This window comes from Apis mellifera, linkage group LG5 (genome assembly GCF_003254395.2).
Source record: "Apis mellifera strain DH4 linkage group LG5, Amel_HAv3.1, whole genome shotgun sequence".
Classification (NCBI taxonomy): domain Eukaryota; kingdom Metazoa; phylum Arthropoda; class Insecta; order Hymenoptera; family Apidae; genus Apis; species Apis mellifera.
Genome location: NC_037642.1, coordinates 2,863,168 through 2,876,522, shown reverse-complemented (window position 1 = coordinate 2,876,522; position 13,355 = coordinate 2,863,168). Strand labels below are relative to the sequence as shown.

At 27.4% G+C, this 13,355-nt stretch overlaps 1 protein-coding gene and 1 long non-coding RNA gene across 8 annotated transcripts; one reads left to right on the top strand and one right to left on the bottom strand.

The window, feature by feature from the left end:
• Nucleotides 1-7,675: 7,675 nt before the first annotated feature.
• On the bottom strand, nucleotides 7,676-10,727 carry LOC551982 (UPF0692 protein CG33108). Of its 7 annotated transcripts, none has more exons than XM_006559794.3 (5): nucleotides 10,261-10,727; nucleotides 9,428-9,609; nucleotides 9,162-9,369; nucleotides 8,733-9,065; nucleotides 7,676-8,651 (listed from the first exon to the last, which is right to left on the bottom strand). In XM_006559794.3, exons 3-5 carry the CDS (start codon nucleotides 9,329-9,331, stop codon nucleotides 8,450-8,452), a joined length of 705 nt encoding a protein of 234 aa, XP_006559857.1. In that variant the 5' UTR covers nucleotides 9,332-9,369; nucleotides 9,428-9,609; nucleotides 10,261-10,727; the 3' UTR covers nucleotides 7,676-8,449. The 7 variants fall into 7 exon arrangements, with proteins under 7 accessions (XP_006559857.1, XP_016767903.1, XP_026296787.1 ...); XM_016912414.2 differs by having other exon boundaries at nucleotides 9,162-9,347; XM_026441002.1 differs by having other exon boundaries at nucleotides 9,489-9,609.
• On the top strand, nucleotides 10,579-13,355 carry LOC102653851. Its single transcript, XR_003304743.1, has 3 exons — nucleotides 10,579-10,696; nucleotides 12,928-13,206; nucleotides 13,295-13,355. It is a non-coding gene; the product is annotated as an uncharacterized LOC102653851 (long non-coding RNA).

The following is a 13,355-nucleotide window of genomic DNA, read 5'->3' as shown; positions in this document are numbered from 1 at the left end:
TCATATCATGAGAAACGATAGAAACTAACGAATAATTAATATTGTCTTAGGAAAATTGAAAAGAAAATATGTGACTAAATATAATTTGCACGTAACTTTTCGATTTCTTCCTTTTTTCTAATTTAACTGTGAAATGAAGAAAAAACAACAGAACAATTTGTAGTTCATCATTTCAGCGACATATATGTAAATGCGTCGCGTTGACTGCCTAATGCCAAATCGAAAAAACGAAAAAAGAAATACAGAAAGAAGAAATAGAAAAAAAAAAGGAAAGAATCGTTTACTCGATTATTTGTTTTAATAAATTAAAAAAGAAAAAAAGACTCTAGAACGCAGGCATTCTATGTAATATATATATAAAAAAAGAAAAAAAAATATGATAATAACGCCTTACCAAACAGTGGCGATTTTACGTTTTGCCAATGTAAAAACAGTAAAATTTATCCTGTATTCATATACACACGTGCATACATATTTGCATATACAAATCATAGTACACATATTTCCTTATCCCTGTTCTTTGCTAGTCTGCAATTAGTTTGTAACGAGTATCGAACTGTACAACTCGTAATCCTACATCTTTTAATGCCTGAGAGCAATATCCCATTTTGTGCAAACTCCTCGCGAGATAGTTAACTTAAAAAATAGCATGAGGTACTTTGCGTTATATTGTGAGATAACGTGTGTACGTGACAATGTTCTAGATAGAGTTTGGACCGAATTGCTTTCATTTAATTCTTTAACGCAAGGTGGATTAAATTGTTTTTAAAAAGAATGAAAAAAAAGGTGACAATGGGAGCGATAAAGAAAGAAATTGCTAGCAACAATTATATTGTGAGATATGATTGAAAAAGTTAAAGAATTTAAAGAAAAAAATGGCAAAAATTTCCAATTTGACAAAATTTTGAATGAAATTGTGGTAACCATGAATTATTATTATTTTTTTTATATTTGTATATATATATTTCTATAAATTTTAATTAATGTTTGATTGATTTAATTAAAACATGTATATATTAATAAGATTATTATTAAAATGTTATATTGCATGTATATTGTTAAGATTAATTGAATATTTGTTTATTTTTTGCAATATTTTTGTAACTTTTGTATAATTTTAGAATAATAATTGTTATATTATGATAGTTCTTTCTATTTAATAAAAAGAAATCAATATTTCTGAATTGTGTCATGAAAAATAAAGGTGGAAAATTAACTGTATAATCGAACACAGGCAAGTTAATCAAGCAAAAAGAGATCTCTGGTAATCGATCAACGTTTATTCGCAATTCTTGAAAAAGACTTTTTAACCCGTTCTAGTTTTCTAGTACAGAGTACGCATGGAAAAATAAGAATGCGGTAAACGTGAGAAGTTTGAACGAAACTGTGCTATCAGGGCACGCGACGATGAAAAGCCAACAAAGAGACGTTGTTACGCGCACACGTATACACGATATTAACTGCCTCAGCTTCATAGAGCATATGCTGAATCGTTATTCAGTAATTGAACCTGCCATACGATGTATGTATATATTTCTATACGTATACATATAAATGTATATGTATATATATAAATATCATGTATGTATATACAAGATATCCTATATTTCTTTCTCAAAAAGGTAATAGAATATTCTATGAGTAAAAATAAAAAGATGTCATGTAAATGTAAACTCATAAATGTTTTGTTAAGTGGTTATAACAAGAAATATTAAATAACAAAGAATTGATTTTTTTTTAAATACATTTATTTATTAAAATGACAAAAAATAGATGTTGAAATACGATAATATAAATTTGTGTCTATTTGTTCATTAGATAAAATTCTAATTAAAAAAGATATCAAGATGTTATTGTTATGATTAAATAGATATATATCTATTTATAATTTTTTAATAAAGTATTTCATCAGTTCATATTTAGATATCTTTCTTTTTTACTCATGGAACATTAGCATATTTTGCAAAAAAAAAAATTTGGAACATCTTATATATGTATCGTCCCACAATTTGAAAAAAGCATTTAAGAATATTGCTTCATAGTTTTGCACAATACCGTTATTTCTCTATCACAAGCGCCTCAAACGATGTCTCTTATTAATGTTCCTTGTTGTTTCGATAGTTTCAATAGTTTTGATCAAATGCCAAAAATAATAACGTACTAAAGCTAATAAAACAGCGAATAATTGAACACCGAATTAATTGAGACGTATTGGTGGAGACTATGATTGAAAATTCAGTTACGAATTAAGCGCGGAAAGAACACTTCCGGAACAATACCGGAAATGTGACTATAAACGCAGACTAAATGTTCATATAGTGGTATGATTGTATGATATAGTGAGATTATAAAAGTTAATCAAACATATTTTAAAAAAGTCAAAAGAGTAATTTGACATATTGTTGACTTGGACAATAATCGAAAATAATATATTTTAATAATATATTTGTCATTGTATTATAACATTTGTTTCAAGATTTTAGATTGCCATTATAATTTGTAATATTTGATTGTAATATTGATTATAATATTTTTTTTACAAATCAAATACACGAGTAAAATTTTATTCTTCATTATAATCATCATAATTTTAAATTAATACTTCATAAATAAGTTATATTCTGTGACATTTTTATAAAATGTTTTCTAAATACAATTATGTCAATCTGTATCATCAATTAATCCTTTAAATTATAATCTCACTATATTATTTCCATCTATTGTACATAATATCTTACGAACATATTTATATTGAAACAAAGTATGTTGACAAACTGGTATTTCTTTCAATCCACGATAACTTGTAAACGATTTTATATATCGTAATGTTCCTCGATCCTTTTTCCTCTTCGTTTCATTTCGGTTCTTCCTTTTTTTGTCTTTTTATCGTTATTTTATTCATTCGCCAATAAACGCTTGCGTTTTTCTTTTCCTTAGCTGATGTCTCGTCGAAGTTGTGTAATCGATAAGCTTTGTAAAACGAGGTTTTTAACCTCCTTAGAAACTTAAGAAAGAGAAAACGTGTGACACGATTCGTGACACGTGCTCACGGTCTCCGTTCTTCTTTTCTTTGACTTTTTTTATTCTCTATTTTCATCTTCTTAATTCTAACATCAATTTGCATCATGTTGCATATCGAATAAAGGAAACAGAGTTCATTGAAGAATTCGTTTTCCTAAAAGAATTAGTGCGAAGAAGCGTCGAGTCGAAGATAAGACGATTAAAGATTGCTCTCAATTCTAGTCAAAAAACTCGAAAGAGGATCGTGCCGATTTTCTTTCGAATAAGTTTCGATACCAACGTGATACGTGATTCTCAATAGGGATCGAATTGAAAGAACGAATAACAGTGATCAATCATCACTGTATAATAAGCATCAAATTAGAATTTTCTCTGTCCTATCATCCTTCTGAAAATGAAGATGCGAATCATTATGATTCCAAGGACCGTGAGCACGTATTTTGTAAAAGCGTTCTGCTATGATATGTAATATTGTTTTCGTCTGTGTATAATATAGTAAGTTTTAACACGTGTGGGCAGTCAGGCCCAAGCTCAAAGCTTACAATAATTAAATGGAGAAAAAAAAAAGAGGTAATTAATATATATACATATGTATAAATATATATTGAACGCGTTTTTTGGTACCAGCGATTAAAAGAGAAAAAAAGAAAAAAGAAAACGATTAAAAAAAATAATAATAATAAGTGAAAATAAGAGAAGAAAAATGGATCAGTTTTTAAATGTGCCGTTTAATTTTCACGAGCGTTCTTTAGACGTCTTTATTGCGCTTACGACGGCCGATGTCTAAACTATATATGTACATATGATTAACTTGTTATCAATAATATTAGAGAGTTCAATTAAAAGGGCTGTAAAACGTGTCTCGAGATTTAGAGGGGAAAAAAAGATTGAGAAAGAGCGAGAGAAATAAGGGAAAGTTTGAGCAGAACTTCTGTGTGTATCTGTTTGAAAATCATTTATTTCATTTGATTCTACATCGTAGAAGCTCTTTCTTATTTGAATAGGAAATTAATTTCCTATTTTTTCCTTTTTTCTTTTTTAATTACAACAAATTACAAATCACAGGAAGCTCTGGAAAATATGCGAAAATGAAATAAAAAGAAAGCATTATTTCATTTTTTTTTTTACGCATAATGATTATTAACAAACAGAGATAAAAGAGATAAATAGAAATTATGTAAATTTGTTAAGATTTGATATTCATGTTGATTAACATGATGTTAAGAATCATTACAATATAGTTCAAAATTAAGCGTTTTACGCGATGCTATTTTATGTTTCCTCTTGGAATGTGAGAAAACAATGTACATAATTTCTGTACGTGTTATATATCCAAGATACATAAATACATATATTAAATATGCGGATCTTGTTATCTAATAAATTTCATTCACGATTTAAACGAATAATTTCGCTTAAATCTTTAATGACATATGTGAACGTTTGATATTTCTTTCTCTTTAATTCTTTCATTCCTAAATAATAGCCTAAAAATTTAATTATGCCTATTAAACAAAGAAACAATTAATAAATTTTAATATTTAGAAATAGAATAGAGATTGTTTAAAAAAAATAAAGAAAAATCTATCTATAACTTTTGATTAGACTAAATATTTATTAAAATTATTATGAGAATGAAAGGGTTAAAAGAGAACTTCAGAAAATACTTAAAGAAAATAACAGAAAATGGTATATAAAAGAATGATATATAAATATTGTATCACCACGAGGTCTTTTTGTTAATCGCCCTGAAAAAGGATAAAAAAAATATTACATTAAGAAAAATGAAAAAGGATTTAAAAAATAATCTCTTTTTTTTCAAACAATGAATAATACACACGCATAAGATCAACGCATTAAATCAGAAGCAAACAAGAGAAAAAGAGAGAGAGAGAGAGAGAGAGAGAGAGAAAGAGAGAAAGAGAGAGAGAATGAGAGAAGTTGAAAATAAATTTCTAATAAGTGAACGGTAGCCTTTTTTTTAATTCAACTCCCCTATTGTTGATATAATGAACATGAAATACCTATATGTGATACATATTATTATAAACGTAATGTTCGGATACAGGATATCATTGTTATTAATCTATAGAATAATTAGAGACGGCTTGTGTCCTGGGCGTAACACGTAGTCGTTTTATACTGTGAATCGCTGTGTATCGTTGTACAGAATATTCTTTTCTTTTTATACATATACATATATACATGATTGTATGTATATGTATATATATCTATGCAGAATACAATATAAAACGGCAAAATAGTTTGTATAGCTTCGTTTTATAGAGAAATATATATATATATATAATTATTTATCTAGTGGCATCCGCGTGAATATATTTATATGATTTTTATATGATTTATATGATTTTTCATGATCAAAGTGAAAATATAAAAAGGAAGCGTGTGTAAAGATCGTTGTTCCAGCGATGAAACTGATAAATTCTCGTCGTGCGAGTGAATCGTTTAAAGATCCCTTTATATTTACAGAAGACGAGAAATAAGAAAGGCGTTGATAATTCGCAGTCGCATCTCAGGACACAAGTGGATATATAATTAGAAAATAGTGAAGACTTGTGGTAATAATTCTGTATGCTTAGAAAAACGAAAGCAACAATAAGGAGAAGTTACAATTTTAAAAGATAAAAGTGGAAAAAACTATGTTGTTGATGTTTGTAAGCTTGAAATATAAATGTAACGCAGTTTTCGATATTCTATTACAAATCCCAGTGCACCTGTACCATCCGAAGAACTTAATATCTTCTTCCTATATTATTCTTTTTCCTATATTATTCTCCATTTTTTTTTTTTTTTTTTTCTTTTCAAATATCACTAAGAATTTTTAAATTCGTAACAGGGAAGAAGTGAAACTTTCATCGCGTAGAATTTCGTAATTGAAAGATATAGATTGGCACACATTCCTTTCGCTAATTCAGAAAATTCTTAGCACCAACCATACCCGATACAGTCAATATTTCGATATTATTTTTTAAGAATCGCATCGGAAGAAAGAGATAGAGAGATAGAGAAAGAAAATATAGCATATAATATACGGAATATAGAAATTATAATCTTAATGAAAACATGCCTTTAAATGATAACATCTCTTTATATTTGTATCACGTTTAAAGCTAAATACCGACAACAAATCAAGTAAAATACGCGAGTTACAGAAAAAAGAAACAAGTGTGTTAACAATGATCACAATTATTAATCTCTTATAACGTAACACGATACACATACCGCTCTTTTCTCTTGGCTGTGTTGCGTTGGTTTTTTGCACTTGTCAAATCACACAAATTTGATACATCGAAATGATTCAATATATCGATAGTAATACATATCGGTACAACTAAAAAATTTCCGAAAAAACTAAAAAGTTTCCATTAATCAAAATTAACTTTTCTATTGATTAGAAATATACAAGTATAATAATATAAGTTTTGTTAAATGCTTTAAAATAAAAGTTCAACTTGATTTTCCTCCGATTCCATGAAAACACTGTATCGTGGTAAGTAACGGAAGACGTATTTATATCTTTATACGCTTGAAACTTCTCCTATTTTCTATTATGAGATTCGTACGACTTCATAAAGTTAGAGCAAGAAAAATACGTATTTTTTTTTTTTTTTTTCTTTTTGATTATCGTTAGAAACATTACAGAAACGAAAAAAATCACTTACGTGCGTGCACCAATAAATAGCATTCGTTTTTTTACAAGAGTATTTTTGATTGCGACCGGTTAACAAATCGAAGAAGCATCATGATGTGAGAATAGGCACGGTATACAATTATTCTCATGTTTAATGAATGAACCTCATTATTTTGCGGCACTTGGGTACAGTTATTTTATTATTTTCATTTAATTTTAAATCTTTTTTTGCTTTTTGTTGTTTGTATTCGATTCGAAACCACTCAAGGAAGTCTACAAATAATATAGCATCTCTTTCAAACTTGTTTTACACTTTTTTATCCGACGAATTTGATAAAAAACACTTAAGATACCACACAACTGAAGAGAATCAGTCAGTCATAAGGTATCTCCAGGTTTTCATAGTTTTTTTTAGATCGTTACGTATCGATATTAATAAAGATTACATTCGTACTTTACATACCGATAAATACATAGTAAAACAAACATATTGTAGAATTCTACATCAGTAAGAATCATTCCTTTAAAGCGCGTTGCTTCCAAGACTTCCGGAATAACTGAATAATATATATGTAAAATTAATATAAAATGTTAATTTTAAGAGTAAATTTGCATATATATGTATATAATTGATAAAAAAATAGTATAGCTGCCAAATTTAACTTTAAAATTTAATGTATCACAAAAGCGATACAATTTTAATTTGAATTTTAATATATAATTTCAAAAATAATGAATATCCGTGGTAATTTATATATATATATATATATATATATATATATATATATATATATATATATATATATATATATAATTAATTATCGCTATTAGGCAATTTATAAATTGTAAATTAATACTTATGAATAAAACTTGAAAAACTGTTTTGTATAAATATAAAAATGATATGTAATAAATTTGAAAGTAAATTGCTTCTTTTATATTGAATAATAAAAAAATTTTTTAGTTTTTTCGAAACATGCGAAACTTGTCATTTTTTCTATTATATTTAAATTATTATATTATCTATATTTAATATAATAATTTACTCCGCATCTTAAAAGCAATGCGCTCAACAATTTAATATAATACACGATTATTAAGTTGTATTGCCTCAAATGCAATTGCGAAAATCTTGCTACAGATTTAGTCTTTATTCACAATGTTAACATAAAACAAAGATCCATAATTATTAATTGAAAATCTATTTTTTCGCTAAATAAATATACTTAGATCTTTTTGTTTCGGCTAGTATTACGATTCCGATAAATCCTAGCTAATACACGTAGATATTTATTTTATGCAAATATTCTTTATCGACTTTTCTTTTTCACGTTTGTTTCTTTCATGCACGTGTACATGCTCGTTTTTTTTTCTCAATTTACGCTCAGCACATATAGTACCACAGGAAAAGCTCGATACGTCAAAATAACGAAAGAAAAATCTTTCATATCATTCAAGTGCATATAAATCAAACATACATAATAAATCATTATTTACATTGTGTCAACGAATGTTATATCACCCATTTTACACCTAATGCCGAATTTGAGGATTTTATTATTCCTCATCGAATGTTGACCGAAAATGCATCGCAAGTTGAAACATATGTTACTTAAAAGCATCACGATTTTACAAATAATTAAATTTCATAGCAGCTGTGCAAACGTTATGCTTTTGAATATTTACCATATACTGTAACGTGGATACGGTAATATTATAATAATAATTTCTGTCTTTCGCTGTGATATTAATTACCTACAATTCTTGTACATGATCTTATATGTATGGATGCAACGCCAGTGCCCTACCGCGTAAACCTCTCTGACCTCCAACTCCTCCTTTTGGTATTACATATCCTCCAGCATGTCTAGCTGTTCCTTCCTCTTCTAAATTACCATTGCTTTCGATTAAATCACGTAAGGGCCAACAAGCTAAATGACGTGATTTTCCGTGACGTGCTAAGACATGATATCCTTGTCTGGAATACATATGTATATGTGTGTATATATCAAATTACTTTAAATTAAATTGTAAAAATAATAAAAAATATATTATGTACCTTGATGAAATTAGACCCACAAGTAGTGCCCAATGAGCTTTATGACCTCTTTTTAAACATGGAGCATGATTGAAATCAGAATCATATGGAATTAATACCATTGCACCATGAGCTAAAGCATGTGTCAATGTATCTGGGCATTGCTGTAAATCTACTAAAATATCTGGTCTATGATCAGGTAAATATTCAGCTGCCAGTGTACCCATGAAATCAACGCTGTACACTTCTCCATGTTGAGTGAAACCTCTTACACGAGCTTCAGCTAAAAGTTGACTTACTGAAACTGGCTTTGTATATTCTTGTGATGCCATAGCAAGTGCAACTAAACCACATCTATTAAATAATCATATTATTATTATTATAAATTTTATTATTTATATTATAGTTACACAAATATCTAATGCTTACAAATAAATTAAAAAAACTTACTGTGGTCCATCTTGCAAAATGGGTTCAACTTGACAAAAATATGTGACTTCTGCATCTTTTAATTCATTTCGAGCTATCAGCTTTTCAATTTCTGCCTCGGCAGATGTAAGGGTAATTTTGGCCCAAGGAGGCAGGGAATCTGCATCACTCACTTCAGTTTTTTCACACATAGGTGCCTCTGGCAAACTTGAGAGAGGTGGAGGTGGTGCTGGCATTTTTTAGTAATAAATATATACGAACAGCTACTTTGTTCGATTAACAAATACCTGGTTGTAAGTTATAAATAAGACGATGGTAGTTTCCACAGCTATAAAATCATGCACCTACACTTTAGTATTTTCAATTTGGATATTGCCATTTCTTAGTAGTATTCTTCCTGCTCACTGGAAAGTTGCATAATGCTTTTTGTTCATCGCAACCTTATTATAGGTTCTTGCCCAGATTCAAGCTGAAATATTAGTGAAGAAACAGCATGCGATTTGTAACATAGAAATAATATCATAAATATTAACAAACACAAATTAAATCAAAATAAATTATATACATATACTTTTGATATTTTAAAAATTTTAAATAAGACTTTATATTCAAATGAAATATATCAATATCAATAGTTTTCTTGCGTTAACGGAATTTTTTTTTTTCGTCACTTTCTTATGAAAAAAATATAACACAACAAAAGAAAAAGTAAAACTGTGAACACCGTATTATTATAATTGCTTTTATCCATAAATCATTTAACCTTGAGATATCTTGCTATACTATATCTGTCATAACTCAATAAACGTGAATTGCACAAATTTCGAAGAATATCATCAAGAGTAATTGTTTTTATAAAATCGATTATGTTGCGCGATAACCAGTAGTAATATCTTTACTTCATTCCATGATATATTTAATATTTCTTATGAACTTTAATATGAGAATGTACTCGCTGCAAAATTTCTAATGGCAGCACATCGTACGATCGACATCGAATAGTATAGCAGTTAACGATAATATACATGTCAAGTAATGATTACCAATTCAATATTATATATTGTATGATCTAATTTAGATCAAACAATCAATCAATCTTATCAGTATTTATTTACCGTACCTAAACTGCAAGAAAATCGCTGCAGCACGATTTTGACGTTTGCACGTCCCCCCTATTCACCCTGTGACTCATGCACATATATTATGTAATTCTTTAGTAAAAATTAGAATTAACACTTAAGTGCGTTGACGTGATGATATTTAGAGTACATTCGAATGCACGACAATTCTCGAACGAATAACAATTACTCTCTCGATACGATTACAAATTAAATCCTCTATGAGAAAAATCTCAGGTTGGCATAGCGCACTGTGCCTTATTCGTAGGCTTCTATCACGATATACAGTCTGATAAGAAATTTCTCGTTGATGCTGCAGTTCTAAAGATGATTCACCAGTTTGGGCAAGTGCATTGTTTGCAAGAACCCTAGCCTCGGGAAATATATTGTTTATCTCTTTTTACTTCGACTCCGACTGAAACAGGTGCGGGGATTTCGGTATGTATCGCATGAGACCATACTTTATACTACTATCATAGATAAAGCCTTTCGTACAGTTTTGATAATGTTACGAAAATTGATTGGTTGAGGCATTTCAAATAAACCAATCATTGACTAGTACCATAGAATAATCAGAGACATAGAATAGCTCAGTACAGCGAAATGCTGCATATATATTGAACGTACCGCCTTACAAAAGGATCGAAACCGAAGACCATAAACAAAATATAAAATAGATTTACATATCTTATGGAATTTTGTGTCTTATATTCTAAAATACTAATTATATAGAATATTAAAATCAAAGATCAAAATATATTTAAGATAGATCAATTATACAATATATTTTGTGTATACATAGCTAAAAATAGGATCGAGTAAATTTTTATTAAGATCTATAATTAATAGTTTAAACAATGAAAACAATAAAGTTAATTAAAAATTAAAACTTTATCTTGAATGAATTCTTTTTCATGAATTTTATGGAATAAATATATAATAAAAAACAATAAATATAGATAGATATAGAAAATAATGAAAAAAATAAAGACAAACATAATATAAAAATTGGAAATTGAATGCTATCTATAGAGTGCCGTAAATGAAACTATATAAATAAAGAAAAAAAATAGTGAGAAAAAGATAGAGATAAAGTAAGAATTAATCATTAGTGCCATCTCTTAAGAATTAAAGATATTTTTTAAAAAGGATATGGAAAAAATATAATAGAGAGTATAGAAAGTAAAGCTTAGTAAAAGTTAAAGTATTTTTAATACTCAAGAGATGGCACTGATTGTTGATTCATATATTAATTTTTATTTTTTTTTTTGGCATTATGCAGATAATACTGAATTTCTAATTTTTTTGCTATTTTTATATTTCTCATATTAATCATTTTTTATTTTACTTTTATATTGCTTAAAATTCATCTAATTGAGACAATATTAATTTACAATTAACTTGGATTCTTTATTTGCTCTCCATATCTATAATTATTCTTAGCGCAAGATCATAAAATGTTGATAGAATATTTAATTATATTTTTAATTATATTCATTTTTATTATATTTAATTTTATTCTTTATTAATTATATTTTATTTTTTAAACTAATATTTCGATTTATATAATTTAATGTTTATTTGTAAAAAATGCAATACTCACAGATACAAAATTCAAAATTTCATTATGTATCTACATGACAAAACAAATAGTATTAAAATATAATTTGGATAAAGGATTCAATTTTTATTCAAATTTTATTTTCATATAAGATATTTTTATATTCTTTCAAAAATATTTAATTAAAAAGTATTGCAAAATTATATTATATATATTAATGTTTAATATAATGATAATAAAAGCAATAAAATGATAACATGTATTATAAAAGATTAAATATCTAAAGAATTAAAAAAAATGTTATCATAAAAAACAACAAAAATGATAAAAATATATAAAGATAAGTTTTACTTACTTTTTTAGAATTAAGAAAACTGTTGAAAAACCACTAAGTCATACAAATGAAAGATAAGTAGGAATTGCTAAGTAATTTATAAATTTGGAAATATTATAATCTAATATATCAAATTTCAAAACAAATTTCTCATTTTTAATTAAAAATCTCTTAGCCAATTCTATTCTCTAATACAAAATTTTAGATTTTTTAAAATCTAAAATCTTTAGAATTCATATGTATTATATATTATCAAATAATATTCTACTAAAATAAAGTCAAAAAAATTGACAAAAAAGAAAACTGATAATTCCAGGAATATGATATCAATTCCAAGAATTGATAGAAATCTCAAAAAAAATTTTCAAGGCACCAACCAACTTATGTTCTCTTAATAGAAAATAGAATTTTTGGCCCAAATTTTCCATCTATTGGACGAGAACTTGGAAATTTCCGAAAATTTGACATTAGTTCCAAGAAATTTAAAAATTATCAGAATTTGACATCATTTCCAAGAATTTTAGGGATTCCGAGAACATTTTCCGATGTCATTTCTTGGAAAAATTTTACGATTGACCTCTTATTGCATCATGTTCTCCTAAAACAAAATCGAGTTTTCGAACAAAAATTTTTCTATCGCTTCGGGAATTAAATGAACTTAATCTTTTTTCTTGAATATCTCGTTTGTTTTTAATAATATCTAAAAATGCTTCGAATAAAAAAATAAACGTTGAATAGCTTTGAAAGGACTATATTCTGGTGATATATTTTCAGTTTCTTCGTAGCTAGACTCATGAAAAAGTTATCAACGTTAATTATATTTCTTTAAATGGAATCGTATAATTTTTAATTGAAAAATCATCTTTGTTCTCCGAGTCTGTTTCGCTCGGTTGAACCAGCAACTCCAGACGACTCGACTCAGACGTTCAGTGCGTTCAGTGTTTTCGGTGCGTTTGGCAGCGGAGAGTCACCGCTAGAATTACGGCATTAACTCGAATGATGAGTGAGAGTCACTGTTGGAACGCAAAGGGTTAAAAAATATATATATAAAAGGTAAGAATAAAACAGTTAAGCATATAATATTCTACAACTAGATCTAATAATAAATCTATAATAAAATGTTTAAAAATTTTTTTTGCAGAAAGAATATCTTCAAAATGGAAGAAGAATATCAAGGCAAGAAGAAAGAAGTATTTCACGAA

Bases quoted from the DNA above. Each gene is read 5' to 3' on its own strand.
- LOC551982 (XM_026441002.1), bottom strand. From the start codon at position 9,519: ATGGCAATATCCAAATTGAAAATACTAAAGT. The intron at 9,066-9,161 runs GTAAGTTTTTTT...ATTATTTAATAG, and splicing joins ATTTTGCAAGATGGACCACA to ATGTGGTTTAGTTGCACTTG. The intron at 8,652-8,732 runs GTACATAATATA...TATGTATTCCAG, and splicing joins GTGGGTCTAATTTCATCAAG to ACAAGGATATCATGTCTTAG.